The following is a 27,402-nucleotide window of genomic DNA, read 5'->3' as shown; positions in this document are numbered from 1 at the left end:
CGAGCCTGGCTGTAAAAAAAAATCACACACAACCTGTTTGGCAAGGTAGCGAGGGGCACCGAGCAGCCCTCTCGCCGGCCCCGGCCGTACTTACAGCGAGTGGGTGAAGGCGCTGAGTCCCTCGGGCACGGCCGTCAGCCCTCTCCCGGAGCAGTCGACTCCCCCGTCCCCATCGCAGCTGCAGGAAGCCGGGCAGGGAGGAGGGGAAGCGCCTCCGCTGGGCCCAGCCAAGCTGCCGAAACCCCAGGCGAAGAAGCCGAGCAGCGCCAGGCAACGCATCGCGAGGAGGCACCCCCTCCACACACACACACACACACACACACACACACCACCCCCGCGCCGCCGCCTTTCCCCGGCCGCCTGCCTTCGCGGGGCGCCCGCCTTCGCCGGAGGGCTCGGTCGCCCGGCAGCCGCCCTGACGGGGGTCCCTCTTGGGCAAAGCCGGCGGGTCCCGCGCTCCACCACTTGCTCTGCGGAGGGCCCTGCGGCGGAGCGGAGCCCTTCTCCTCCTTCTCCTTCTCCTTGCCGGCTGGCTGGCTGGCTGGCTGCCTTCCCACCTCAACGCTGGAAAGAGCGAGCAAGCGTCCCCCTCGCCTCTCGCCTCTTCTCTCCTCTCCTCTCGTCTCAACAGAATCCCTCCGCAAGGCGAGCCGACGTTTCAGCAGCGGCTTCCCGTCCTTCGAGCTCCATGGAGAGGCAGCCGCCCGTCGTCAATCATCTCAGGCAAGCAGGTAAGAACGTGCCCCACTCGGCGCTGCCATTGCAGGCTCCAAGCTCGCTCGCTCGCTCCCCTTGCGACGCCGCCGACGCCGACGCCGCAAACAGCCTAGGAAGTTAACCCTTCAGCCATGCTCGCCCTCGCCGCCGCTTCGCTTGCTAGGAGCCGGCCGGCCGGTCAGTAAGTCAGTCAGTCAGTCAGCTTGCCTGCCTCCTTCGCTCGCTCGCCTGCCTGCCCGCCTGCCTGCTTTCGCCTTCTAGGGTTGCACACAATACGGGGACTGCGCGCGTGAGCTTCACGCACCCAAAACCCAGCGCTGGCTCCTGCGGCAGAGATATGCAAAACAGCGAGGTGTGTATGCTAATGAGAGGGCCGTCCTGCCGCGCTCCTATTGGCCCAGGAGGAATCTCGGCTCGAGAAATATGCAGGAATATTTCCAAAGCGTATCGCCACGAAAAGGAGTTGCAAAAGCCCAACCGAGACCAGCTCCGCAGCCGCCGCCGCCGCCGCCACCAGGAGGACGGGAGCGGGTCTCTTCATTGGTGGACGGGACGATAGGTAGGCGTGGCGGGGGGGGGGAGATGAGTGACAAGGGGGCCGGGCGATGGCTGCCGCTGGTGGAGACCGTGGGGGCAAGAATTAAAGAAGGCTGGGAAGGGGAAGGCTGCTTCTGCTCGAATGGAGCCTCTGGCCCGAAGGCTTCTGTTTTGGCGCCCTGGCTCGTCGCTCTCCCCTGAAAGGAGCGAGGAAACGGTGGGCGCTCACCTTTCCCACCAAGCAGGTTGATGCTGCTTTTGGCGAGCAAAGCAGCTACTCCGACACCGCAAGGACTGTGAAGCTGTGGAGGTTGAAACAATTACATGATGCTAGTTAAGTTAATGCCCAGGGCACCCCCAGAAGAGGAGGAAGGGAAACCTCTTCTGTGTATTCTTTACCTGGCAAACTCTGGAAAAGGTCTCCATAGGTCCTGCCTGACTGGACAGCACATGGTTATTATAAGGCACCTAGTGTGGAGAGTGATGGACTGGGTTTGAATCCCTGCTCAGCCACAGAAACTCACTGGTGTGTGTGTGTGGAACTGCTAAAACCCCTCCTTAACTAGCTCACTTACCTTAAAAGCCCTATTAGTGTCACTGTGAGTTGGTTCCAACTTGACAGCACATAAGAGTTAACAACAACAAGGTGACCCTTTCCAGGGCTTTCTGGGTACAAAATAGTCAGAAGTGGTTTGCCAGTCCCTTTTCTTTCGGATGCTTTGGGCCTGTACAGCTTGCTACACAGGTTTGCTCCTTTCCAGGAGGCACAGTGGGGAGTTCGGCTCCTGGCCTTTGATTTCATAGCATTGCATTGGCTGCCCATCCGATTCCGCATCGACTTCAAAGTGTTGATGCTCACGTTTAAAGCCCTAAACGGTTTAGGTTCGATACTTGGCGGAACGCCTACTCCCACCAAGATCTACCCGTGTCACTCGTGCGAGCCAGGAGGTGAGGCTGAGGAGCCTGATGCCGAGGGAGGCCCGGAAGGAAAAGACAAGAAATCGGGCCTTCTCTGGAACAACCTTCCCCCTGAGATTCGCGGGTCTCCCTCGCTGGGTATCTTTAAGAAGCAATTAAAGACATGGATGTTTCGGCAGGCCTTCCCATCACATAACTCCTGACCCCCTTCTTTCCTCCCTTACTGTTTTTGCTTTGTGTATCATGTAACGTCATGTAGTGCTTTTATCACTTAGAACTACCAATTTACATTTTTATTGTATCATTTTATGATTGTTAGCCGCCTAGAGTGGTCCTCACCCAACCAGATAGGCGGGATATAAATTAAATAAATAAATACATAATAAATAAATAAATAGCCAGGAACCATACTTGGGAGGGGGGGCTAGCCAGAAGTCTTAGTGTTAACAAAGGAGAAGGGTTGTGTACCTCCACAGGAGTCAGTGTATCTCTGGAAGGAGAACAGGGCTCTGTGAAAAGAAGGAAGTAGAGTGTCTCCAATGGCCCCCATGGCAGCAGGGAACACATTGAGTTGTATTTGTTGTTTGTCTTTAGATTTGTTTTTTTTATGTATGATAGTTGTTAAATAAAACTGAAATCCAGAAAAAAGATTTTTTTTAGTAAATGGCTGCACCACCAGGCCTGAAAGTTTGATTGTATCCATACTGTGTCAGTTTCATTATTTTTAAGTCTAGCTTTTTCTCTGTTCAGTTCAAAGCCTTATCAACCTATGAATAACATGCAGTGAGAACACCTCCTTCCAACTCATGATGTCTTGTTGATTTCAAAGGAATGTATGCACAGCCAGGATGAGCATGCAGAGCCCTAACTACAGTGGGCATGAACCTGGAGCATCCAGCTACGGTATATATTTCACTTGCTATATGTTTCTTTCATAGGTAGAAAGAAACATATAGCAAGTGGGATCAGCATATTTAGAACCACTACATGCTGAGAGACAGTTGTTCCTTTCCTGCTCTGTCCTCTCTTCATGTATGCTGAAATCACAGGACCCCAGCAAAGCCCAAGGCATCAAAATCACGAGTTACAGCTCTGAGATATTTAGCTTTTTGAAGCAAATGCCAATTTGTCATCTCTCTCCTTTCTGTAGACAAAAGCCATTCAGAAAGGCAGTGTGAATCTTACTGTGACGTGGGAGCCAGCTAGCTTGTAGGGAACAAGGTAGATCACAGGGCATACACTACTCTGTTTTTCTAATACCTCTCTCCCTACCTCAACTACCAGAGGCAATAATCTTGCTGCTCCTAACAGTAGTGATGGTCTTTTGGGTGGCTGCTGTTTTCAAGAGGTAATTACATCAGGTTTCTCCCTGTATCTGAATAAAAATAACAGTACAAACGGTACAACTCCCAGCAGAAGACCTACTGAACAAAAATGTATAGAATCCTCTGTTGGGTTCTCATGGGTCTCTTTAGTGAGGGAGCCCCACTTCTTCTAAAAGTAGTATTGTGCCTGAAAGAAATTAATAGAAATCCTTCTGTCCACTCAAGGAATATATGGAAGGTTTCTTGGGATCACTCAGGCTAACCTGCTGTTCCCAGAAGTAAACAGAATTGCTCTCCCTGAAAACAATCCACACCACAATGATGAGAAAGAGGTCTCTGGATGTCCACCTCCTCCCATGGTAAACTCCATCCTTCCTTATACAGTTGGCATACGGGTTGCAGCTAGATAATACACGAGGTGGCTGACAGCTAAATCTCCCAGTGAAACCCAGGATTTCCCTTGGCCACTCCAGGGACTGAAGCACTCTGGACAGCCCAGAGTGATGACATCATACTGCATGTCCCCTTGTAGCCACACTAACAGCCATTTTCCTAAGGCGTAGGGTAAAGTAGGAGATTTCCATCATCATTTTTTAAGAATGTTCTTTTTTCTCTCCCAGCTAGCTTAGTTTATTGAAGTATTTAATATGTACTGTACTAGAATTGGGTGTGTGTCAGAATTAATGCCCTAGGTCCTTCTTTCCTCCCCCCTTCTCCACAGTTTTTCTTCTCTGCAAATCCTTGTTTGCTGGCCTTAATGCAATTGCTGGAAAGATGTCCATGGACAAAGGTAAAGTTCTCCTTCCTGCCACCTCCCCAAAATCGACAATACTGTGTAACGTGCGCACATACCATCTCAGATTATGAGTATTTGTGTTTTTCCCCTTCACATGAATGGATTTTTTTCCCCACAAAGATCTGGAACTACAAAAATGCTATCATGAGTGTGGTTGATAATTGGGTTGGAATTACATGAAAAGGCTGGGACAGGAACTTACCGAGTACCCTCTTTTCCAGTCATAGACTGGGTCACAAGACCGCTACACATTCCTATAAACATGCAGGGCTTGGGATGCAACTTTTAAGTTCACACATTACTAATTTTCTATTAAGGTAGAAAATACTAAAGAAAATGTTCTCTTAAATGTGATTTAGCTTTGAATCAATGGTAAATTCTTTTCATTAATTGTAAGAAGAATGCCTCACGAGTATTTTACTCTTCGCAACACTTGGGAGTATGAGCTGTTCACTATTACGTTCGCACCACAGTGTGTGTGTGTTTTTTTTAAGTGTTTGCTCAGAAGAGGCTTCCACAGTGCAACTTACTTCCCCTTGTATTTAGGCCTGGAGCCTAACATCTAATAGTAAAAATCATTTAATAAATAAACAATTCCTTGCAGTTCCTGTTGTCAGAATGAAACCTCTGTCCCTCAGAAGTCATACCATTGACAATCCTGAGATGCAAACTTGAAGAATCAAATTCTGTCAAATTTCTCTCCTAAATTTGTTACTCAAGAAAGGGGCAGTGTATATCTCTACGGCATGAAAAACCTCATAAGAATTGTAAAACTCATTCTTCTGTTTGTCAGGTCCATCAGCTTTAACTATCTAAATCTTTTTTTTATTCCAAGGCCCAGAGCTGGGAGGTCAGGGACTGAATCATTGCAATCTCTCTCACACACACTTTTGCCCTCTCCTTCCCATGTATAAACACAGAATGCAAGAGTGCAAAGTGATTTCAGCCTCCCTCCTCCATGCCCACTGAGATCTAAGGAGCTAGAGATAGAATCTGGATATGGAAATTGCCCTTATCCACCAGCAATACTCAGTGTTTTGTTTTGTTTTGTTTTGTTTTGTAGCTAATAGTGGCTGGAAAATAAATATTTGAAATGTGGTTGCAGGGAGGTTGTGAGAGCCAAAAGCATTATCCACAAAAGCTGTTATGTTTATCCTTTGCAACTAGCCAAGGAACAGCAATCACACATACAGGAAAAATATATATGTATGTCCCTACTTGTCTCAAGAGTCACATAGGGGGTAATCAAAGGCTACATCCTTGTTTTAAACTGATTGAGGACTCTTATTAATGATAGCCTACAGCCTTACCAAAAGCAATTGTTTTTAATGGAAGAATTGAACACATTCTTAACTTAAGCCTCATGGTGTAGTGTTAAACTACAGTACTTCAGTGAAGACCCTGTTCACAACCTGATAAGGTGGTCAGCTACTCCCATTTCTTTAAGAACTTGCCATTTGACTTCACTCTCCAGGATGTCTGGCTCAAGGTCAGCAACCGCACTATCTGGGTTGTCTGGGACATCCAGATCTTTCTGGTATAATTCCTCTGTGTATTCTTGCCACCCCTTCTTGATGTCCTCTGCTTCTGTGAAGTCCCTACCATTTTTGTCCTTTATCATGTCCATCTTTGCACAAAAGATTCCATTAATATCTCCAATTTTCTTGAACAAATCTAGTTTTCCCCTTTCTATTATTTTCCTCTATATCTTTGCATTGTTCATTTAGGAAGGCCTTCTTGTCTCTCCTTGCTATTCTTTGGAAGTCTGCATTCAGTTTTCTGTAACTTTCCCTATCTCCCTTGCATTTTGTTTCCCTTCTCTTCTCTGCTATTTGTAAGGCCTCGTTGGACAGCCACTTTGCTTTCTTGCATTTCCTTTTACAGTGGTGCCTCACTTGACAAGGATAATCCGTTCCAGCGAAATCGCTGTAGAGCGAAATCCTCGTCAAGCGAAATAAAAAAGCCCATTGAAATGCATTGAAAACTGGTTCAGTGTGTTCCAATGGGCTAAATAACTCACCATCCAGCGAAGATCCTCCATAGGACGGCCATTTTCCATGCCTGCACAGCGAAAAAATCCTTCCTGAACACAGCAGGGAGCCATTTTCAGCAGCCGGCAGCCATTTTGAGAACCCGACGATCAGCTGTTTTGATCATTGTAATGTGAGGAATCGGTTCCCGAAGCAGGGAACTGATCCTTGTAAAGCGGTTTTTGCCCATTAAAACATCGTTTTGTGATCGCAAAAACTTCATCGTGAAGTGGATTTGTCATCAAGCGGGGTAAGCGTTAAGCGGGGCACCACTCTATTTGGGATTGTTTTTGTTGCTGCCTTCTTTACAATGTTATGAGCCTCCATCCATAGTTCTTCAGGCACTCTGTCCACCAAGTCTAGTTCCTTAAATCTGTTCTTCACTTCTACTGTGTATTCATAAGGGATTTGGTTTAGATTATACCTGACTAGCCCGGTGGTTTTTCCTATTTTCTTCGGTTTAAGCTTGAGTTTTGCTATAAGAAGCTGATGATCAGAGCCACAATCAGCTCCAAGTCTTGTTTTTGCTGATTGTATAGAGCTTCTCCATCTTTGGCTGCAGAGAATATAATCAATCTGATTTCGGTATTGCCCACCTGGTGACGTCCATGTATAGAGTCGCCTCTTGTGTTGTTGGAAAAGAGTGTTTGTGATGACCAGCTTGTTCTCTTGACAAAACCCTATTAGCCTTTGCCCTGCTTTGTTTTGAACTCCAAAATTACCTGTTGTTCCTTTTATCTCTTGACTCCCTACTTTAGCATTCCAGTCCCCTATAATGACAGGAACATCTTTCTTTGGTGTCAGTTCTAGAAGGTGCTGTAAGTCTTCATAGAATTCCAGCCTCTTCAGCATTGGTGGTTGGTGCATAAACTTGGAAGACTGTGATGCTGAAAGGTCTGCCTTGGATTCATATTGAAATCATTCTATCATTTTTGAGATTCTATCCCCATACAGCTTTTCCCACTCTTTTGTTGACTATGAGGGCTACTCCATTTCTTCTACGGGATTCTTGCCCACAATAGTAGATATGGCAAGCGTCTGAATTGAATTTGCCCATTCCCGTCTACTTTAGTTCACCGACGCCCAGGATGTCAATGTTTATTCTTGCCATCTCCTGTTTGACCACATCCAGCTTACCAAGTTTCATAGATCTTACATTCCAGGTTTCTATGCAGTATTTTTCTTTGCAGCATCAGACTTTCCTTTCACTTCCAGGCACATCCCCAGCTGAGTGTCGTTGAAGTAATATTCTCATTTAAATGCAGTAATAAGCCTTAATCACTTTAAATGACTGAATGAGACTGGATGATTGATGTTGAAAAGTCTTATTCCATGCAAGATATCTGAAGAGACTTCATTGTGTATTTTGTGCATCGTACAAGGAAACAAAAATGATAAGCTGGGAAAAACAAAAAGGCTGCTGGCTAAAGATATTATTATTATCAGGAGTAAAAAATGCCTGGGCAAGTTTGAACATTACTTTTGTGACACCCCTCCATACCTTTCTAGCACTAGTTCTTGCTGCAAAAGCTATTTCTTTTTTCATTTTGAATGCAGCATGTAAATATGTCATGGGGTTACTCTTTCCTTCCCTCCCCCACCGCCTTTTTTTTCTTTTTTGGAAGAGAAGATGAAAAAGCCTTACTGAGTTTGGAAGCCAAGGGAAGGGAAAATGTCAAGGAAAAAATTACAAAAATCTGCAAATGAAAGTTGTCTTCCCCTGGCACAAACTTTGTGGCAACAAACCACTTCCTGGACTAAGTCAACATTTAACTTACACTGTTCATTCATTTGGAGTTAGTGGCAACGCAAATGTCACTCTGTAAGCAGTTTATAAACCTGCAAGAAAAGGAACAAAGAATAAAAGACCATCAGATTACTGAGTTCGGTGAAGGCCAAAGGGATCAATGACACTAATGGGTTTACTCTATTTAATACCTCAAAATTATTTTCCCCATCGAATCTTCTTTCTCTCTGCCATGTATATAAAAGAATAGTTTTAAATATTAATATTAAATATTAATTTCAGGACTGAAAAGAAGAGGAATGTGTTTATAGCATGCTTTTGTTATATTCAAATGGCGCTATTTTAGCAGATGACCATAAGAAAACAAAACCTGGTTCCTGTTGAGATCCTATAACATTTATCTGCAGAAAATCGAACTGAGTTTATACAAGGATTTGCTTCTGAATAGATTTGCATTGGCAGTGGGCTGTTCTTGGCCCATGACAAGATGCTGAAGGAGGTGTTCTCCAATAGCTTCAGCCAATCCCTAATCAATACCTTTTGTTCTTGTGGTTTTTGGATGTGTGCTTTTCATATTTTAGAAAAGTGTATTTATTTCACTTCCTTCTTTGGTTTCCCCTCCCTTCTGAATGCTGATGCTGTTTTGAAAAGGATCAAGGAATGGACAGTAGGATCCCCATATCCGTGGAACCAGTATCTGTGGTTTCAGTTATTCCATGACTTTGCCCATCCCTATATACCACATATGAGGAAGAGGGATTTGTGACCTTTGTCCTGCCTCCTTGTGTGTTGTATATACGGTATGAGAGAACTCCATTGATTGTTCCCATGTGGTTTTGGTGACTTCCGTGTTACCTGAACACCAGCTTTTGAAAATCCAGAATAAGGGGTTGATTAGTTTGCTCTTATTTTGGAAACACCACAAGCTCCCTAAGGGTCATGTTCAGAATTAGACGGGTGTTTCTGTTAGTCTAGTATTGATACTGTCCAAGGCAAGTGCTTAACACCTACTGTACTTAAAAAGTGCTTCATTGTGAGAACATAGCAGGAAATACCTCAGATTTCAGATTCTGTGTGCCCCCCAGTCCCAAGACAGCAACTGAAAGACACCTAATAGCTAATGATTTCAATAATGTTAAGGAAACTACAAAAAAAAAAAGATTTTTTTCAACACCACCAAATAATTAAGATACATTAACTTCACTGAAAGCCTAACCACTAGTAAAGAGTGTTTCAGCAAGACCAATACTAAAACATATTGTGTTACAGAGGTTTAAAAATAAGGCCCTGAACTGAGTCTTCAGCCAAAGCTGGGATGAAGCCAAGCAAGCAAAGAGCATATCAGGATCAGTGTGAGAGGTATAGGCAGGCTGTAGCCTGTGTCTAACAGCCACAGCACAGCAAACATTAACAGAGAGTCTTGCATCCAAAGCCAAAGAGCTGAGGCAAAATCTAGGTCAGGAAGTCATGTCAACAGGCAAACGGCCCGAGGCAGAATGAAAAGGTAATTTTTGGGAATGAAACAAGACAGGAAGAAGATGGGTACATTAAATACCATATATGAGGAATAAAAAGCTAATTCTTCTTAGGACATCTTTAAATTAGACACTTCCTGCTTCCTGTTAGAATTCCATACAGGTGTGAAGATGCTGATGGCCAGAAAACAGATGAGCCATAAAATCCACTTGCCAGAAAGCTGTCATTTTCACAGGGTATAGTATGTGAACTTTGTTATAGCTTGGCTTTTCAACGGATGCATAGAATAATCCTCCATTGTCCGCTTTGGAGGTAGAAGTATGGAAATCCCCAGGAGTTTTTGCCACTTTTTGCCCACAACGGAGCCACATTGTGCAGTTCTGAGGGAAAGTCTGGCAAACTAAGCTTCTTAGTTTCTCTAAGAAGATCCTCACATGGAGTCCTAAGGACTGGAGGCATTAGTGCCACATAGGAAGGAAGGTTAAATTCAGAAGGAGAAGGGGAGCTAGCAGAACTATGGATGGGAAAAAAAGGAGAGCACAGTAAGCAGCAGGTTAAGGTCAGACTTGTTACTGGAAGAGAAATGTGGGATTCCCGATGCTATGTTTTTCTCAAAATGCTAATAATTCAAGCACGAGGGTAGGGGATTTGTTAAGGAGGGAGATTAGTGTATTGTCTCGTGTTAATTCATTCCTAATACTGTAATCTCCCAGTCATTTTGTGCTGTTTTAACTAGAAGGTTTGCTGATTCCTAATAGAACACAGCAGAGGAATAAAACTGAGACAGACCTCAGGGAGTGAGTGACCAGGGATTTGATGGGAGAATGGTAATAAGGATAGGGTCTAGTGGAAGAAAAGTAGAGATGGGTTGTTCATATTTGTATCCTTGGGGCTGTTGTCACTTGTGTCACACCCATCACAGAAGTAGCCTGGCTGATGCTTCCCTGCCTCCCGGCTCAGCTAACTATGCTGGCGAGGAGGCAGGGTGACGAGACTCCCCACTCAGCTGCCAAGCAGTTGGCTGAGCAAGGAGCTGGGGAAGCACTGGTCAGGCTACTTCCGCAATTGGCATGACATGAATGATGACAGCTGTGCGCTCCAAGAGGCAAGCAGTAGGTGAACCAGCCAGTTCTGGGGGGAGCATCTGGTTTCCCCAAAGACCTGTGGTGCCGATATTTGTACAGTATTCGTAGAGATATTCCATCTCTAGAGAAAAGACAAAAGAAAAGGGAATTATATATTAGTGGGCTTTTCCGGCATCTTTAAAGGCAGAAAAGACAAAATAAAGGGCAACACAGACAAATAAAAGAAAGTAAAAAGGTAACAGGGATCATGGAAGGAAGAGACACTTCTGTGATGGTGACCTACAAAATTTGTCTTCCTGCTTGAGAATAACACAGCGTACACATGTGGCAAGTGTAAACTGGTTGTGCCTTTGGAAGAGAAAGTGAGAAAACTGGAGCAGTGAGTGGCCATGCTAAACGCTATAAGAGAAGAGGAAGAGTACATAGACAGAACTCCTGAGCAGAAGCAGCGAAGAGAGGCACTGGAGGTAGAAGAACAGCAAGACAATGCGAAGGAGAATGCTGAGGAGAGGACAAACATAGTGGAAGAAGCACCATGGGAAACGGCTATATTTAGGAGCAAAAAAAGACAGTGTTCACCAGTGGAAATGCAAAACAGCTTTACTATTCTTGAAGAGGAGTCCGCCAGAGAAAGCATGCAGAGAAAGACATGCAAGTGACCCAATGAGAGGACATGAGAGAGGCTGAATCTCAACCAAAGTCACTGAACCCACACCCTACAAAGAGAGGAGAAGTTGTAGGAGACTCCCTATTGTGGGATTGAAACCAAAATATGCTGGGAAGATCCATGGACCTGCCAAGTACTGTTCTGAAACCTTTAATGGCATTTACAAACTACAGCAACACAAGCAAAATAGGAGAAGTCAAATTACACAAATTTCACAAATTAGGAGCGAGAAGCAGGAGAACTGTCAAGTATGCTGCCTCTCTGGAGGACGGATAAGAGATGTAATTGAAGGATTACCATCACTCATAAAACCTTCAGGTGTATATATCCCTTTCTTCTTGTCCATGTGGGAACAGATGACAGAGCCAAAAGGAGCTACCAAAAAAAATCACATGAAGCTCTGGGAAGGAAACTCAAGGATTTTGGGGCCCAGATAATATTCTCATCCATCGTTCAGTACCCTGAAGAGGAATAGAAAAAGAAAAGAAAAAAAAATTCAGATGAACAACTGGATACAAAAATCATGCCAATATAAAGTATTTGGATTTTAGAACCAGGGGCTTCACTTCCTGTAAGATGCACTGCTGGCAAGTGATGGGTTCCACTTCTCACAGACTGGGAAGAATATTGTTGGCCACAGCATAAGCAAATTCATCAGGAGGAATTTTAACTCAACTGGAAAGGGGAGGGTGACCTAAACTCATAGATAAAGTCAGATGAAGGCTTATGCACAATAAGAGGAATAGAGCAAGCAGCCCTAATTGGGCCCAGTAATAATCTTCATAAAATGTATGAATGAAGAAGGCCACATATCACACAATCTCTGGTGTTTATATACAAATGCCAGGAGTATGGGAAACAAACAAGAAGAACTGGAAATCTTACTTCAAGAGGATAAATAGGACTTGATAGGGATAACTGAAACTTGGTGGAATTACTCCCATGATTGAAGGATATAAATTGTTCAGAAAGAATAGAAAGGAAGGTGGAGTCACACTGTCAAAAATGCATATTCCTGTACAAAAATACAGGAGGATGAGCTTGGTTGTCCCATCAAGAGAATCCAGATTAATATAATAGTGGTGAAAAACAAAAGGAAAATAGTAAATGAAGTCAATTACTGACAGCCCAATCAAGGAGATGATGAGGACGAAACCTTTGAAAAAAATTGCAATAATTTATTTGATATATAGTAGTAATCAGAGATTTCAGTTATTCTGATACGTATTTGTTGAGAGGCAAATTCTGCCAAATATAGCTTTTCCAAGAAACTCCTGACTTCTTTGGCTGCTAATTTTCTCCTCCAAAAACTAGAGGATTAGCTATCCTGAAGTTGATTATAACCAATAGAGATGACCTGGTGGAAGAACTGGCAGTAAATAAATCTCTGGGGCAAAATGATTGTTTTATACTGGAGTTCTTGGTTTCAACAGAAGAGATAGTGGGGCGGAGTGTAGGTGATCATGGAGCAAATGGAAAACTAATGATGGGAGTGATCACAGAACAATAGGAAGGCAATTGCAAAGAAGTTGACAAGCAGATATCCGAGCCAGCAGAGCCTAAAGGCAACACCTTGAGAACTCTTTTATTAACTTAGCAAGGGTTACATTGTATGTTGTGAGAATTCAGATAGGATACTGGTTACCTAATCGCCACCAGGATTGCCCAGAGAAAGTCTCTGAACTTATGATCTAACTCTAAGGGAAAAGGCAGAATGAGAGGTCACCCCGCCTGCTGGGCTGCTACTGCTGCTGCTTCTCTGCCAGGAGAGTAACAGACGACAACTAAAGGCCATGGGCAGGAGCTTCCCACAATGTAGCTACACATGAACATTGGATTTTAGGAAAGGCAAGTTTAATAAACTCATGGCAATGGTGAGTAAGGTTCCATTGCAGGATATCTTAACAAAGAAAAAGGGTTCAAGATGGCTGGCAGTTTCATAAAAAGGAAACACCCACAAAAACTCTAAGAAGAAGAAAAAATGGAAGACAGCAAAAAGGACCAGTGTGAGTTCACCAAAAGCTCAGAGAGGATTTGAAATATATATAAAAGAATAAGTGGCAGGAAGGGCAGGCCGCAAAGGAAGAGTACAGACAAGTAGCAAAGAATTGCAGGAACGGCAAAAGCTGCGATTGAGGTGAAGTTAGCAAGAGACGTTAAAAACAACAAATGCACAAATAGACAATATCTTTATAAACTAGAAAAAAATCATGATACAGTACACAATCTTTTGTGGATGAAAACACCACTTCATTAGGTTTGTGCCAGTGTGAAAAACGTAAGAACAGAAAAGATCATAGCAAGATGACTGAATTGTACTTTTAGTAATCTTTGAAGGGGGAAAGCCATGTTGAAATTGTTCAGGCAAACCAATACCATTTCAAAAAGCCTTGGAGTGCTGTTTTCACTTTCTAATTCTTTATGTGTCAATCACGAGTCATAACTTAAAATAAAAATATGCTGGAGAAAGGGTGTGAAATAAAGAGTCAAACTGTATACAAAGCTTTCAGCATCTAGCAGACTTTACTTACCATTCATTATCTTCCCTCTGAACATTGGATTTTAACTGTAGTAGTATACAAATGACCTTTGGAAGTTTCCCCTGTATTTGTGGGCAGAGGATTGAGGGCACAATTTTGCCAAAATTCTCCATGGGGAGAGCTATTTTTTCAACAGTGTCTCAAAGGTGGTGCCCACCATTAGCAACAGTTGTAGCAGAGCTTACCCACACACACACACTCACAAGGTTTTGTTTCTGATTTTTTTTTTTTTACATTGCCATTGTAAGTGACAACAACCACCACTGTGTTGATCATTTGGCTACCCTTTTGCTTTCACCATAATTCCTTCTTCCAGGTGTTATTTTAAGGCATTGTGGTATCAGTGGAAGGCAGGCAGACATCCAGAAAAAGTACTGAAAGCATTTTAAAAATGATTATTCAAAACAGCCTTCTATTTTTAGGGGAGTAACAAACAATAACATGAAGTAACATTTCAGTCTGTTTAGATGAAAAATGTCTTTGAAAATTTTTGGTTCAACACTTCTAATTCTTCAGTGTACAACATTTTCTACAGACCTTACAAGTGTTATATTTGGAGGTGTCTTTGTAAATACATCTTGTCCATATTATAGTACCTTCTCTATAAGCCCAGTAGCAAGTGCCAAGGAGAGCAGGGTTAGCTCCGGAAAAGAAATGAACCTACTGTTGTGGCATAGTTTGCGACCTGATTTCCCAAAGGTTTCATTTACCCGTGAAAGAAGCTTCAAATTTTCTCCCTTCTCCCATGGCTCTTTAGAATTGTGATTTTTGCTCAGCATAACACTACGAAGTGACGAAGGATGTTGCATTTTTTATTTGTTTGTTTTTCTATTATGCGTTTCTTTCTTGCCTTGCAGCCCAGGCTTCTTGATCTGAAAAAGCAAGCAAACAAACAAAAAACCATATGTGCAAAATGAGTTATTTTAAGTAATCTTCTCAGCTTCAGCTGAAACTGTGGGGAGAGGGACTTCCAGCTGCCACAGAAGTGATTGTACCATGAAGTATGCACGCCTCTCAGCCACCTAATAAGTCAGGGAAGCACATGAATCCTGAATCTCACCCCTGAGAATTTCTCCCAAATTTGTTTTCCTTTGAACTGCTTTTTGAAGGGAATTCCTTTTTTTGTAGAATTTCTAAGAGACTGGTTTTAATTTCTCATGGGATAAATATTCCGCACAAGTGTTACTTTGAACACTGTATCACTGTAATGTGTGTTACATTCATATTGGCCTAGCCTGAAAAATGGATTCTGTCCTTAGTGTTTGGTTTTCTTGGTGTAGGAGTTGCTCTTTTAGGGTTTCCTCTTTCAGGGTTTAATTTACTTATAGTCCAATCCTGCTGAAATTTTCTCAGACATAAGCCTCACTGAATTCAATGGAATATACTGCCATGGGTGGGCAGGACTGCAAAGGTTTTGTTCTACACCATTAAGAAGCTTTTGAGGGGAATCACTAAGATGATATTAAATAACTAATAATTAACAAAATGAAAAAATTAAGGTATAAATCAGAAGATGAAACAGCAGAGAAGCAGTACAAGGATAAAACAAGTGCAGGGCACAGAACAAACATTGAAACAATAAAACAACAACCACTAAATCAAAAGTCTCTTTCAAAAGACAAAACATCCGAAGCACTAAAACAACAGTCAAATAAAATTAAATGTTCCATTTTGATAATTTATTATACTTATCTCCCCTTGGCCTTCCAATTAAAATGTATTACATTCATATCTGTTTTGTCTGTCAATGAGCTGGCATCAGTGTGTATCTGTCTCACTTCCATTTTATGTTGACAGGCCTGTGAGTTTGTTTAGGCTGACAGAAGGTGGCTGGCCGAAGATCATTCAGTCAGTGTCATGGTTGGCTGGGGCTTGGCCTGTGCTCTTACCACTTTGTATAGAGAGCATTTCAGTGCTGGGTGAATTTGTCTTTAAACCTGGAACCTAAAATTCCCAAGGACTATGTGCAGGAAAATGAAGGAGTATGCTGCAAAGGCAGAAAGATACGGCTTCATTTCTGGTGACTGCCCTCCTGACTTTGGTCAGTGGCACCTGGTAAAGAGCCTGACTAGATCATCTATAAATCCAGACCAATTCAGGTGATTCAGCTGGTCCTCTGTGTCAGGCCATGAGAACTGTGTCATATATTTCCCTGTGAATGCTCTGTTGTATCCTATCTTAATCTCAATCGTGCCATCAGGCAAAGTCTAACTTACGGCAACCCCTTTCAGGGGTTTCCAGGGAGAGAATACTTAGAAGTGGTTTACCATTCCCTTCTTCAGGGGGCGCCCTGGGACTGTGCAGCTTGCCCATGACTACCCAGGCTAGCCCTACTTGCAGGAGGCACATTGGGGGGGAATCAAACTCCCAACTTCTGGCTCCTCAGCTAAATGCCTAAACTACTGAGCTATCCAGCTAGTATGTTCTATACTAAGCAGAGTATAATTATATACAGTATAGTTTCCACTTGAATGGTCATAATAACCAACTACATAATCAATGCCAACATTTTATCACATTTTTAAACTATTGTTATTTTAATGAACTAAAGCAAGGTTGAAAATGTGAACACTTGTTAAGCAGAGATACGGTATTTGCTGCAACCTGATTCATGTGAGTAGTGCTGCCGAGTGTCTTCATCCTTAGTCTTAACTTCTCCTTTTCTCTCTCCTCCTTCACCAGCCCATTTGCTGTCCATTTCTCTTGCCTCAGTTTGTCACTTCTGTTAGCCCTTATGGTGCCAATAAAGTAGGTGCGTGTGACCACTGCACGTTGTTTTACTGTAGGAGCCTAACATTGCTGCCACGGTCCTCTGGAATTAATTCCGAACCATGTCCCTTTCCTTACAGTCCCTATTGGAAGATGGCTCCTGTCTGAGCTCTGGTTTACCTCTCGGTGCTTCCAGAGGAATGCTCTTTCCCAGCTTAAAGACCCTTCCTAAGCATTTCTTCACTCAGTTTGTCTCTGCCTCCCTAACATTCCATGGCAACTCCTCTCTTTCCTTCTTTAAAGCCTGGCAGACAGAGATTTCTCTTGGTTTTACTACTACTACTACTACTACTACTACTACTACTACTACTACTACTACTACTACTACTACTACTACTACTACTACTAATACTAATACTAATACTAATACTAATACTAATACTAATACTAATACTAATAATAATAATAATAATAATAATAATAATAATAATAATAATAATAATAATAATAATAATAATAATAATAATAATAATAATAATAAAATAGTAGGGTGCCTCCATGTCAGTTCTGACCTATAGGCAGAGAGTAGAAAGCACATCCTAATCACAGGAATAATGAGGAGAAATTCTAACCACCAATTATTACCCTGGGCAATTTTGTTACATGCCAAACTGGTCAGCTTAATGAGGTTGTTTGCTCTTTTTGCACTTTCTCAATGAAAAGCTTTTTTCTGCAAGGAAGAATGAAAACAGCCAAGCAAGCAAGCAAGTGTAACACTATTAAGTTCTATGAGGTTATTTGTTTACTAAGGGCCTGTCCACACTGTGAGATTTGGTGCAATCCCAGCCCGCATTTAAAAGGTCCTTAACTTCAGTGCAATCTATTTTAACACTTTGTACCTATCCACAAAGGCAAAGAGCTATTTTGTATCAATGAATTGTCCAGAAAAGATGGTATACCTTAGCCCTGTGCTGAAAAGATATGGACCAGCTCTTAAAGGGGAAGGATGGATTGTTTTAAGTAGAAACACAAGTGGACGAGGTCTTTTTATCCGTGACAAACAGTGCTGTCAGGGAAACATACATCATAACTATATGCCAGTGTGGACAGGCTCTAAGATATCTATTAATGAACCTTGCAAGCACACTTTCACAAAATAAATCTCTTCTTATTCACAGTTATATAACACACAACATGAGTAATCATTACAATAACGAAATGCTACAGATTGTGCAACCAAGACCTCGGCAGCACAAATACTGTACAGAAGTTGCTTGTAGAATTGCTGAGTACAAGTGTTCTTTTGCATTCAAATGCAGACAAAAATCCAAAAGGTCTTCAACTGGGTAGGACATCCATAACACAGAAGAATTAGCTCCACATGTAGAGGCCTCAGAACTCTAGAATATCAGTTCAATTAAATATAAACAAATTTGCTATCATCTATATTTGCTAGTTTTTGTGAGTTTTAGTCCAGCAACATCCGGAAGGCAGAAAATGGCCTCCTTCTGCCCTAAGTTGCTGATCACAAGTACAATCTGCCACAAAGCAGAGTTGAGAGCCAGTTAGCCATAGGCTCTTGCAGGCTACTTCCCTCCTCTCAATTGTCCCATGGCCACATAGATGTTTTTGAATCACCCCTTACTTCTATTGTACTTTCTCAAGCCTTGGCCTCCCAAGAACTACTAGCACCTCCCCTCTTGCATATTACTAATTTTGTTCCTTAAACATTGGCAGGTATAACCAACAGATGAGGTGTTAAAAGGAAAGATCCTGGCTCATAGCACATGACAGACCTGTAAAGCTGTAGGTCCTTGTGTGCAATTATTTTGTGCATCCCAGTTCTGTGGGTTCTCATGAAGGTTATTTATATCAGCGGTAGTCATTTTATATCCACTTGTTCTATTATTATAAACCACCATGAGTAATTTGCTTTGGGAAAACACACATGCACATGCTTTAGAGCATGCCACATCCATAATTATCCCATGCCTTGTGTGTTATGTGCCATCAAGTCAGAACTGATTTGTAGCAACCCTAATAGCACTTTCAAGTTAAGTGAAATATTTAATGGGTAGTTTTACCAGTACCCTCACTCCCTTCACACAGTGTCTTTGTATGAATGAGTGGGGTCCAGAACACAGATCGCCTGATTCCCAGTTCACACCTCTATCTACTACACACCATGGGCATCATCCCATGTCTTACCTACAATTAGTCCATACAAAAAAAATCTATGTAGGGATGACACCCTGTACCCTGGGTCTGAAGTATAGGACACGCAAATCAGGCTTTAACTGCACTGATTTCTAAACTGAAAGAACAAAATGTCATCTCTGAGCATTTGGAAGGGGTGCTAACTCTGTGGCAGTAAGCACAGTATGTTGAAAAAAAAGACACCTATCTCCAGTCCCTGGTATTTTGAGGGAGACTCACCTGTGAACCCATGGATTGTCATGCCAAACAGTGTTGAGCTTACTGGGACAATGGTCTGACACAGTATGCTCCAAAAAGCAGCCAGGGCGGGGGGGGGGGCAAGAGAGAAAAAGAAGCATTCAAGGAAGGCAGAATCTGTGATCCTGCTAGTACACATTTGGAGGAAAGCAGTAGATCTACATACACAGGTATGAATAACTGAGGGTGGCATTGTATGCATGGATGCTGCAGATTCTGCAAGAAATCGTTACATATATTCATGGTGGAAATGTAAAAAGAATTCAGCTGTGGCACTTTATCAGCATCTAGTGGTGTACAAGTGAAGGACATATGTGCAGAAGTCAGCCAGAAACCTGTATTCTGAGGAGGGAACAAGGTGTAACCTAAAGCAGCTATTGTGTAGAGCCTTCCTGAACGTCTGTGCAGGCATGTATAAGGTTACACCATTAGGGAGTAACACCTATTGGTTGGATTTGAGAGGAACCTGTGTCGCTCCAAGTGTTATGGGAATGCAACTTCTACCAGCCCTAGACTGTGTGGCTGACACCAAGAGCAGCAGTCCAATAACATTTGGAGTTCCCTCTCTTGACCTCTTGCTATGGATAGGCAGTGCCCTGTGTCTCATGAATGGACAGGAGAGTAACAGGCCTATATGCACCACCCTTTCTGTAATCTTTTCCGCTGCCTCCACAGGGAACTTTCTGATTGACAGCACCAGCCAGCTTGTGTCCCTGCTATATGCATGTCCTTTGCTCATGCCCTATATTTCAGACATTATAACCTTTCTTCAGAGGGAAGCTGCATTTTGGTCATTTTGGCTACCTTGCTTTACACCTATACAGTAATATCCTTTTTGAAGTATGGCAAGAACTGAAAACAGCATTCCAAACAAAAATTGGAAAAATACTGGTTTTTTAAAATAACTAGTTATGGAATATAATTAGCTACACTTATAGCTCCAAGTAGTTAGTAATGATTAATTATATATATTTTTTTAAAAAAAACAAAGCATAATTCTTTCCTGTTTCTCAACTGGGGATCAGAATGCTATAAGCCACTGATGGGCAGTACAAAACACTCTCTCTTCCCATGCATCTCATTGTCACTTTAACACCCACAGCAGAACAACAGCTGCCACATAAATCCTGATTTTTCTCCACCATTTAGTGAAGCCACAATGCCTCATTATAAAAGAAACTACGGCTGCAATCCTACTCGTGTTTGCCTAATTTGCCACTACTAACTGTGCCCTGCCACCTCATCAAGTAGCTGCTGCAATTTTTGCATAACTTAAGCAAATGGCAATAGAATCCTGGTCTCAAAATTACACTGTTCCACTTGTACATTGGAAAAGGAGTTCTGTTATCCCTCAGTAAGTTGCAAACATAATATAACTCTGGATTATTGTTATTATTATTGAGATGAGCTATTAATTACAAGTAAATGGTTGTTTTGGTAACTGGTTATTTCCAAGTGCTATGTGTGGCCACACCATATCTGTTGCATGAATTCTGTAGCTGCCATTTCCCAAATCATTTGACATCTAAATGTATGTGGCAACTCATGAATAAAATAAAGGATTTAAAGTGAAGACGTGGAGCAGAGAGATGACTACTAACTACTGTTAACAGTACGGTCCGGTGGACAGAACGCCAGACCAGGAAGTGTTCATTACTTGATTTTTTATTATTGTAAGAATGTTATTTCCAGAAAGGAAAGAGGTCTTCAATATATTTTCTACTGCAGATGCCAAAATAACTTGGCTGGTTTTGGTGACTAGGCACCCTGACTTGGATGGGAGGGAACATTTGCCGCTCTGCCTCAAAAAAATAAAAAAATAAAATAAAATAAAAACCCTCTGGCCAGTCCTTCCACATGTCCTTCAACCAATCAACACTTAACTGACCCTAATCAAGTTGTTGTAAAGGTAAAGATATATGTATCTCTTCCTAAATTCTCTGGAGAAAAACTATATGAATGTGATATTGACAGACCACTGAATGAGAAACAGCATATATTTTCATGACAAATGCAATTGTGGCATGTGGGTTATTTATTGAAGATGCCTTGTGAGTAACAGGGCACTTCTAATTTGTGTGAAGTGCTGAGAATCACTGAGGACTCCCTGCATTTGCAGATTCTTCTGGCACACTCCTGCATTCATGCACAGACATAAATTCTTTCAGTAGAACAATAAGATGATCACAAAACATCATCTACTTCATCACAACCACAATCCAGTGAATTCAAGAATGAGTGAGTGCTTACCTGGTACCAAATAATACTCTTTAAATGCAGGCCTGTGAAGAAGCTAGATGTTGCTGGCAGAAATTCACAAAACTCACAGAGACATTGCCCACATGCTCACCAGATGCCATGTTTTCCTCCTTATCCTTACATTAACCCTAAGTCCCAGCTGTCCTTAGGTATGGTGAAAGAAGCCAGTTTCCATCTTGTCCTTTCCTTCAGGCAGCAAAGTATTTTGAGCTGGGCCTGGTTCCCTTACTACTAGGAAATAGGAAACAAGGAATAGCACCTGAAAAGCAGGAACTATGGGGAACAAGTCAAACTCACACCTCAAATTGCTCCCAGTGCTATCTGTACAAGTATGGGCAAAGGTCCAATTGTCAGTCAACCATCTCTGAAACAAACCAGGCATACTTTGTCAGTCAGAGCAACTGCTCTCAAGACAATGGGAAAAGGATAGTCCTGATTTCTTGATGGGAAGATGATGGTTTGTTTGAAGAGCTACAGAAAGAAAACAGATTATCTATCTAGCACAGGATATAAAATACTGTGCATTAGATTTTCATCCAGTGAGAATGCGTTGCTCATCATGTGTTTTTGTGAATATATTGTAAATATATATTTCAAATTGTAGACTAGACTAGAAAGAAATACAGGTTTTGCAACAGAGCTGAGGCATGCTTTGCAGATCATAATTGAATCAATTAAGACAGATGTATTCCTTATTAAGTCACATAGTGTATAGAAAGGGAGAAGTGGGATTCTATTCCCATTCAACTGTCAGCTTTAAAATGGGCAGCCTTTAACACTTGTTTTTAGACAATCAATTCAACAGCTATTTCACTTACAGTATTTTGGCCCCACTCAGATGAATGATTAGCTGCACCTTTTACTCATACATTGGGGCAAGAAAACAAATAAGTGATTTATTACCATTCATCAGACATGCAGTCTCCACATCCAAGGTAAAGCCAAGCTTTGATTAGATAAGTAAAAGCACCTGCTTCCACCTCTTGAAATGACATCCACAAAAAGCAACAGTGCATTAATATCTGTGTTCATAACTGCTCCTGCAAAGTCAAGCCTCTTAAAGCGTTTGAATCCCAGAGCTCATCAACATAATTGTTTACAGTTCTTTGTCCCACTTCTGTGTGGGTAGTCCCATAGCTTTCCTATCACTGCATACATGGAGCCAAGGTAAGTCTGGGAACCAGAAGCTGTAAAGAGATTCTCAGTTTCCTGTAAACCAGCCATTTTCAACAGGGGCCACATGGCCTCCTGGAACATTTGAAGGGAGCCACAGACTGGAAACAACTCTTCACACACCATCTTATAAGGTTCGTTATTAGAGATGGGTGTATTCGTATACAAATATGAATATCCCCCAGATAACGAGGGTGCAGATAACGAGGGTCCGCCCCCCTGGGGCCAAACCAACCACTCACACTCCCTTCCTATCACTCTGGAGCTTGTGATGGATTAGCCACTTTTTGACCTGGCAGAGAGGCTCATCATCCTGCCTTCTGCCAGGAGTAGCTAATCCATCATGAGCGCTGGAGCAATAGGGAGTGCAGAGTCTGCAGCAGCAGTGGAATTTTGAGCAGTCGGTCTGGCCCCAGGGGGCCGGACTCTCATTATCTGCACCTGTGTGGGGAGGGATATTCATATTCATCTATGAATATGAATACCCCCATCTCTATTCGTTATGCAACTTATACAATCCTGATTTGGTCTATATTTATTTCATATTATGACCATGGCAAAAAATTAAAAAAAGGTTGAGAACAGCTGGTGTATATTGAGCTACCTAGTATTGGCACTCTGCCTCTTTATGACTATAGGAATTTACATGTCTTTATAGAAATTACATTCTTGTACTAAACGCTATTCCTGCTGCATATCTAAACACTATCTAAACAAGAGGCCACTCTGCCTCCCCTTCTTAGCCCCTCCCCACCAGGAGGCACCCCAGGTCTTTGGTTCATGTTCATGGACAATAACTTCAGAATCATCTTCATGATATACTTGATGGACCAAAAGATAGTTATATGAACAGCACAATCATGTTGAGGGAAATTTTCATATATCGAAATCTTTCCCAGAACACAGAACCCTGAATGACACTGCAGTTTGCCATGTGATTTCCACATTCCAGTCCCAAGGACTGTACTTTCACAAATTCATCACATTCCTGAACACTTTTCATTTACATGTAGCCAAACTGCAGAACCAAACATGGATTTATTAACAACCCAATTTCAGTCTTTAAAATAACTCATCCTGAATCTGTCACGGGCAATTTGAACTTAATAGGCAAACCAGGAATAGTAGTGTTTACTGTAGAATTTAAAAACCTGCCAAACAATCATGGAAGGTTGCTGCTTAAGACGCAATGAACTGCTTACAGCATTTACACACCAAGAAATTTGATGTTTCAATTCTTTATTGAAAAAAAAAGTCCCAAAACACCAGAGCCCTGTAGCAGCAAGAAGTACATAAAGACTACACATATAGTATTGTTTATCTTTAATCAGTACTGGTTATTAAATTATTGCATATGTGAACAAATCAATAAAATACACACTTGTCACTGTACTTTTTCAGTAGTATTCTGTATTTTAATTTCTTGTCTCTAAAAAAACAACAACTGGTTTTCAACCTGGCCATCAAGAAATTTCTCTGGGTTGCAACAACTAAGATAAGATGGAATATAAGTTTACAAAAACTCTGAGATTCTTTCACAGTTTCTAGTTATTTAGCTCTAGATGTGAGTACACTACACCAATCCCACAGGTTCTGGAACATCTTTACTGAATTGAAAAGCCAAGTTTAATGATGAAAACCTATAAACAAGAGAAATCCTGTAGTGGTGCCTTGCAAGACAATTTTTCCACAAGACGACGATTTTCGTGGAACGAATTAAAATCATCTTGTGAGGCACCACTGTCTATGCCTACTGAGAAGTAAATATCACCACACCAGATGGAGCTAATTCCCAGATTGCAAACCTATAAAGACTTTCCTAGGAGTAAGTCATAGTGAATACAGTGGGTTTACTTTGAAGCAAACATGCCACAGTCGCATTACATTTCTTTACAGTGGTCCTGGCTATCCTTATCTGACTCATGGAATAACAGGACACACTGCTATATGCAGTAACATCAGATGAAAAAACATTATAGTAGTCTCTACCTGATCCTATTATTTTATTTAATATAGAAAGCTTCAACATAGACCTATTATACAATTAAAATACTTCATAATTGGCCCAACTACATCATTTGGTCTCAATATTTTAAATATTTAATCCATCAAAAATATACAGTTCAACATGGTTCTACTGCTTATTTTGTGCAGCAGGCTACATGCTAAAACTATGCAATTCAGTGCTCAGTATTACTAAATGATTAAAAATTCACACAGCTGGTGGGTTTCAGTTACTAACATTCTGTTAATTTAAGAAGGCTCAAGATGGCTAATTACTTAGAGATTATTGGAAGTTGCTTACAACACCCTCCTTAGAGCTTTTCTTTTCTTTTAAAAAACATGATCTATATATCTTATCTTCCAAATGCAGAGCTGGAAGGGACCCTATGGACCATTTAGTCCTGCCCCTGTCAAGGAGGCACAGTGGGGAATTACACCCCCAACCTCTGGCTCTGCAACCAGAAACCTAAACCACTGAGATAATGTAAACAAATAGATTTTATTTTGACATTAGTAAGAAAAAAATCTAGATACCCAGTGTGGAATAGCAGATAGAGTGATGGAGGCCTGAGTTCATATCTTCACTCAGCTATGGAAACTCACTGGGGTGTGTGGAACTGGTAAAAACCACTTCTTAAATATATCTTACCTTCAAACTTCTATTAAGGTTGCTTTAAGTCGGTTCTGACTTGACATTACATAAAAACAAAGAAAAATCTATTCCCATCATCTCTCCATACTGGCACAATAGTTGTACAGTATTTGACTGCATGTTATTCTAGTCATTCAGACATGTGTTAGGGAATACTTGTTCACATTGACTACTAGACATTTATAGCTGAACACTGACATCCAGTGGATAACCAGACTAATGCAAATAGTCCAGACTAGGTGTTCTCAGATTTCAATATAAATTTCTCTTTAGTTGTTTGTGAGATGGAGATACCATTAGGACGTAAGAGGCAGGTTAGTATAGGAAATGACAAAGGCAGGGGTCCATACTACAAGCTTCCAAAACATGATTTCTACTGAAAGAAGAACCAGTTATATGTGCGCTTATCCTTCATCAGAAGAAGTAAAAATATTGTGAAACAAAGCACTAGAAGGTAAAATTCTGAAAACTAGTTGAGACAAGGGGGCATAAGCAAGGTTGTCTACCTGCAGTGAAGAAGATTTCTCCTTCCTCCATTTCATCCTCCCATATCTGCTCTAAAGGTCCGTGTATACCAGTAAAACAGATCAGGACACTGGGGGTGGGAAGGCAGGGGAAATCTTACTGCAAACTGATGGCCATTCATGTGATATTAGATGTAGCCCAAAAATCACTACCAAAATTCACTACCTAGATATACTGGAAATAAATCTCAGCAGAACACATTACTTGTTTGAAGTACACGTTAGGCTGCAAGTTCAATATCTCACTGATAAAAAAAACTCTTTCTGGACAAGCCACTAGCAAAACAATGCTTGAGCTTCAAAAATCTAATTGAACAGACTGATTGCACACTGATTCTTGCATCATCTTTATGAGCAGCTGTAAGTGACTGAAAAACTTCTTGGATTATGCTTATTTTCTTTTTTTTAAAAAAAATTAAAAGGTTAAATAAAAGCAAGAATATTTAATTCTCAGATATGACTTGAGAACCTGGATAACACAATCAGTATGTAAGAAAAAGCGAGTCTTCTCCAGTATTAGCCCACTTCTCTAGCAAATATATGTCTGACAAGCTTGCTGACATACTAGTATTCACACTTGCTTCAAAACCCACAATAAAAACACATCTGCTGATCACCAACTGTCTAAATATCAGAAAATAGGTTCTGTAGGCAGAACACCAACAGCAAACTGCTGCAAGCCAAGTACGTAAGTTACAAGAGAAGAGAAAATTAAAAACATGTGTAATTTTTTTTGTACACTGCATGCGTCTTACCTGTTTAAACAGAAATAACAGTTTTGCAATTTTTTCCAGCTGTCTGGAAGTCAGTATAAAAATATACAAATTATAGGAATGATTGCTGTTAGGACGTCAATCCTTGAAATATTAAGCAAGAGGCTCCCTGTTACAAATTATTCACAAATGAGGTAAGAAAGTGTTCAAGATGTCATTAACAATATAAATTTATGATCTAAAACATGCATAGAAACTTGTTCATCAAAAGTACACATTTCACTTAGCCACAAAATTATGACTGCCTTTTATGCAGATGGTACATACTTTAGTGCCAAAGAACAAGACTTGTATTTGTACCCAAAATAAAGATTTTCAGTTTTAAATAATGCCAAATGGGAAAAAATTACTAGAAAAACAGGAGTTACAAATGCTGAAAATAGCTTATTAAAAGTGTATTTAAAAACAGTTTACAAATTTGTGTTGATGAGTACAAGTTTGAATTTTAAAGAAGAATTTGTAAAACCACATAGAAATCCCCCTGTAAACTTTTCTTCTGAGGAAGCATTAAGATGTTCAAGAGAGATCTGTAAAAGATTTAAGAAAATTATCTGCTACAAGATGTTTCCAGGATAAAGCAAATAAAGATCACATTTCTCCTTAAATTTTATCTATATTATTAATTCTGCTGTCTGCGTTTTGCCGATCTCATCTTTTCAAATCGTGACTCCATCTCTTCCAGGACTTTGGGTGTATATCGTACAACCAGCTTAACCTTTCCTTGAGCTGCTTTTAGCAGTTCCACAGCTTTTTCATGGTGTTCCCCTTCAACACTCTGAAACAAAATATAAAAATTAACCATTCTATTAGTAAAGAAGAGAAGGCATTCTTATTTCAGCAGTTATTTATAAAATCATAAAAAACCCTTCATTGCAAACTATAAAGATGAGAGGTTATGCTTGAGAAGCCATTAAAACATGCAGCAGGCAGATTTCCATTTATTTTATATTTTAAGCTTAAGCACATCATTAAGATAAAGCTTTAGTCATTCTAGGTCTCAGTTAAGATGTAGCTTA

The 27,402-nt window shown here is 41.3% G+C and overlaps 2 protein-coding genes and 1 long non-coding RNA gene across 4 annotated transcripts in view; 1 reads left to right on the top strand and 2 right to left on the bottom strand.

Annotated features, from left to right (window-relative positions):
- Positions 1-1,203, bottom strand: part of LGR4 (leucine rich repeat containing G protein-coupled receptor 4) — a 122,027-nt gene extending 120,824 nt beyond the window's left edge. The window contains exon 1 of the mRNA XM_078382971.1: positions 95-1,203. Coding sequence (XP_078239097.1) covers positions 95-279 — 185 coding nt within the window. The 5' untranslated portion in view covers positions 280-1,203. The remainder of the gene's footprint in view (positions 1-94) is intronic.
- LOC144585809 (uncharacterized) lies at positions 639-26,214 on the top strand. The gene is made up of 2 exons (XR_013540375.1): positions 639-731; positions 14,696-26,214. It is a non-coding gene; the product is annotated as an uncharacterized LOC144585809 (long non-coding RNA).
- The window catches only part of LIN7C (lin-7 cell polarity scaffold C), a 32,732-nt gene continuing 28,985 nt past the window's right edge, over positions 23,656-27,402 (bottom strand). For both annotated transcript variants that reach the window (XM_020790429.3, XM_078382973.1), the window contains exon 5: positions 23,656-27,161. In XM_020790429.3, the coding sequence (XP_020646088.2) occupies positions 27,006-27,161 (156 nt within the window). In that variant the 3' untranslated portion in view covers positions 23,656-27,005. The remainder of the gene's footprint in view (positions 27,162-27,402) is intronic.

The sequence above is a fragment of the Pogona vitticeps genome, chromosome 1 (genome assembly GCF_051106095.1).
Source record: "Pogona vitticeps strain Pit_001003342236 chromosome 1, PviZW2.1, whole genome shotgun sequence".
Classification (NCBI taxonomy): domain Eukaryota; kingdom Metazoa; phylum Chordata; class Lepidosauria; order Squamata; family Agamidae; genus Pogona; species Pogona vitticeps.
Note: the sequence above shows the minus strand (reverse complement) of the source record. Positions and strands in the feature narration are given on the sequence as shown.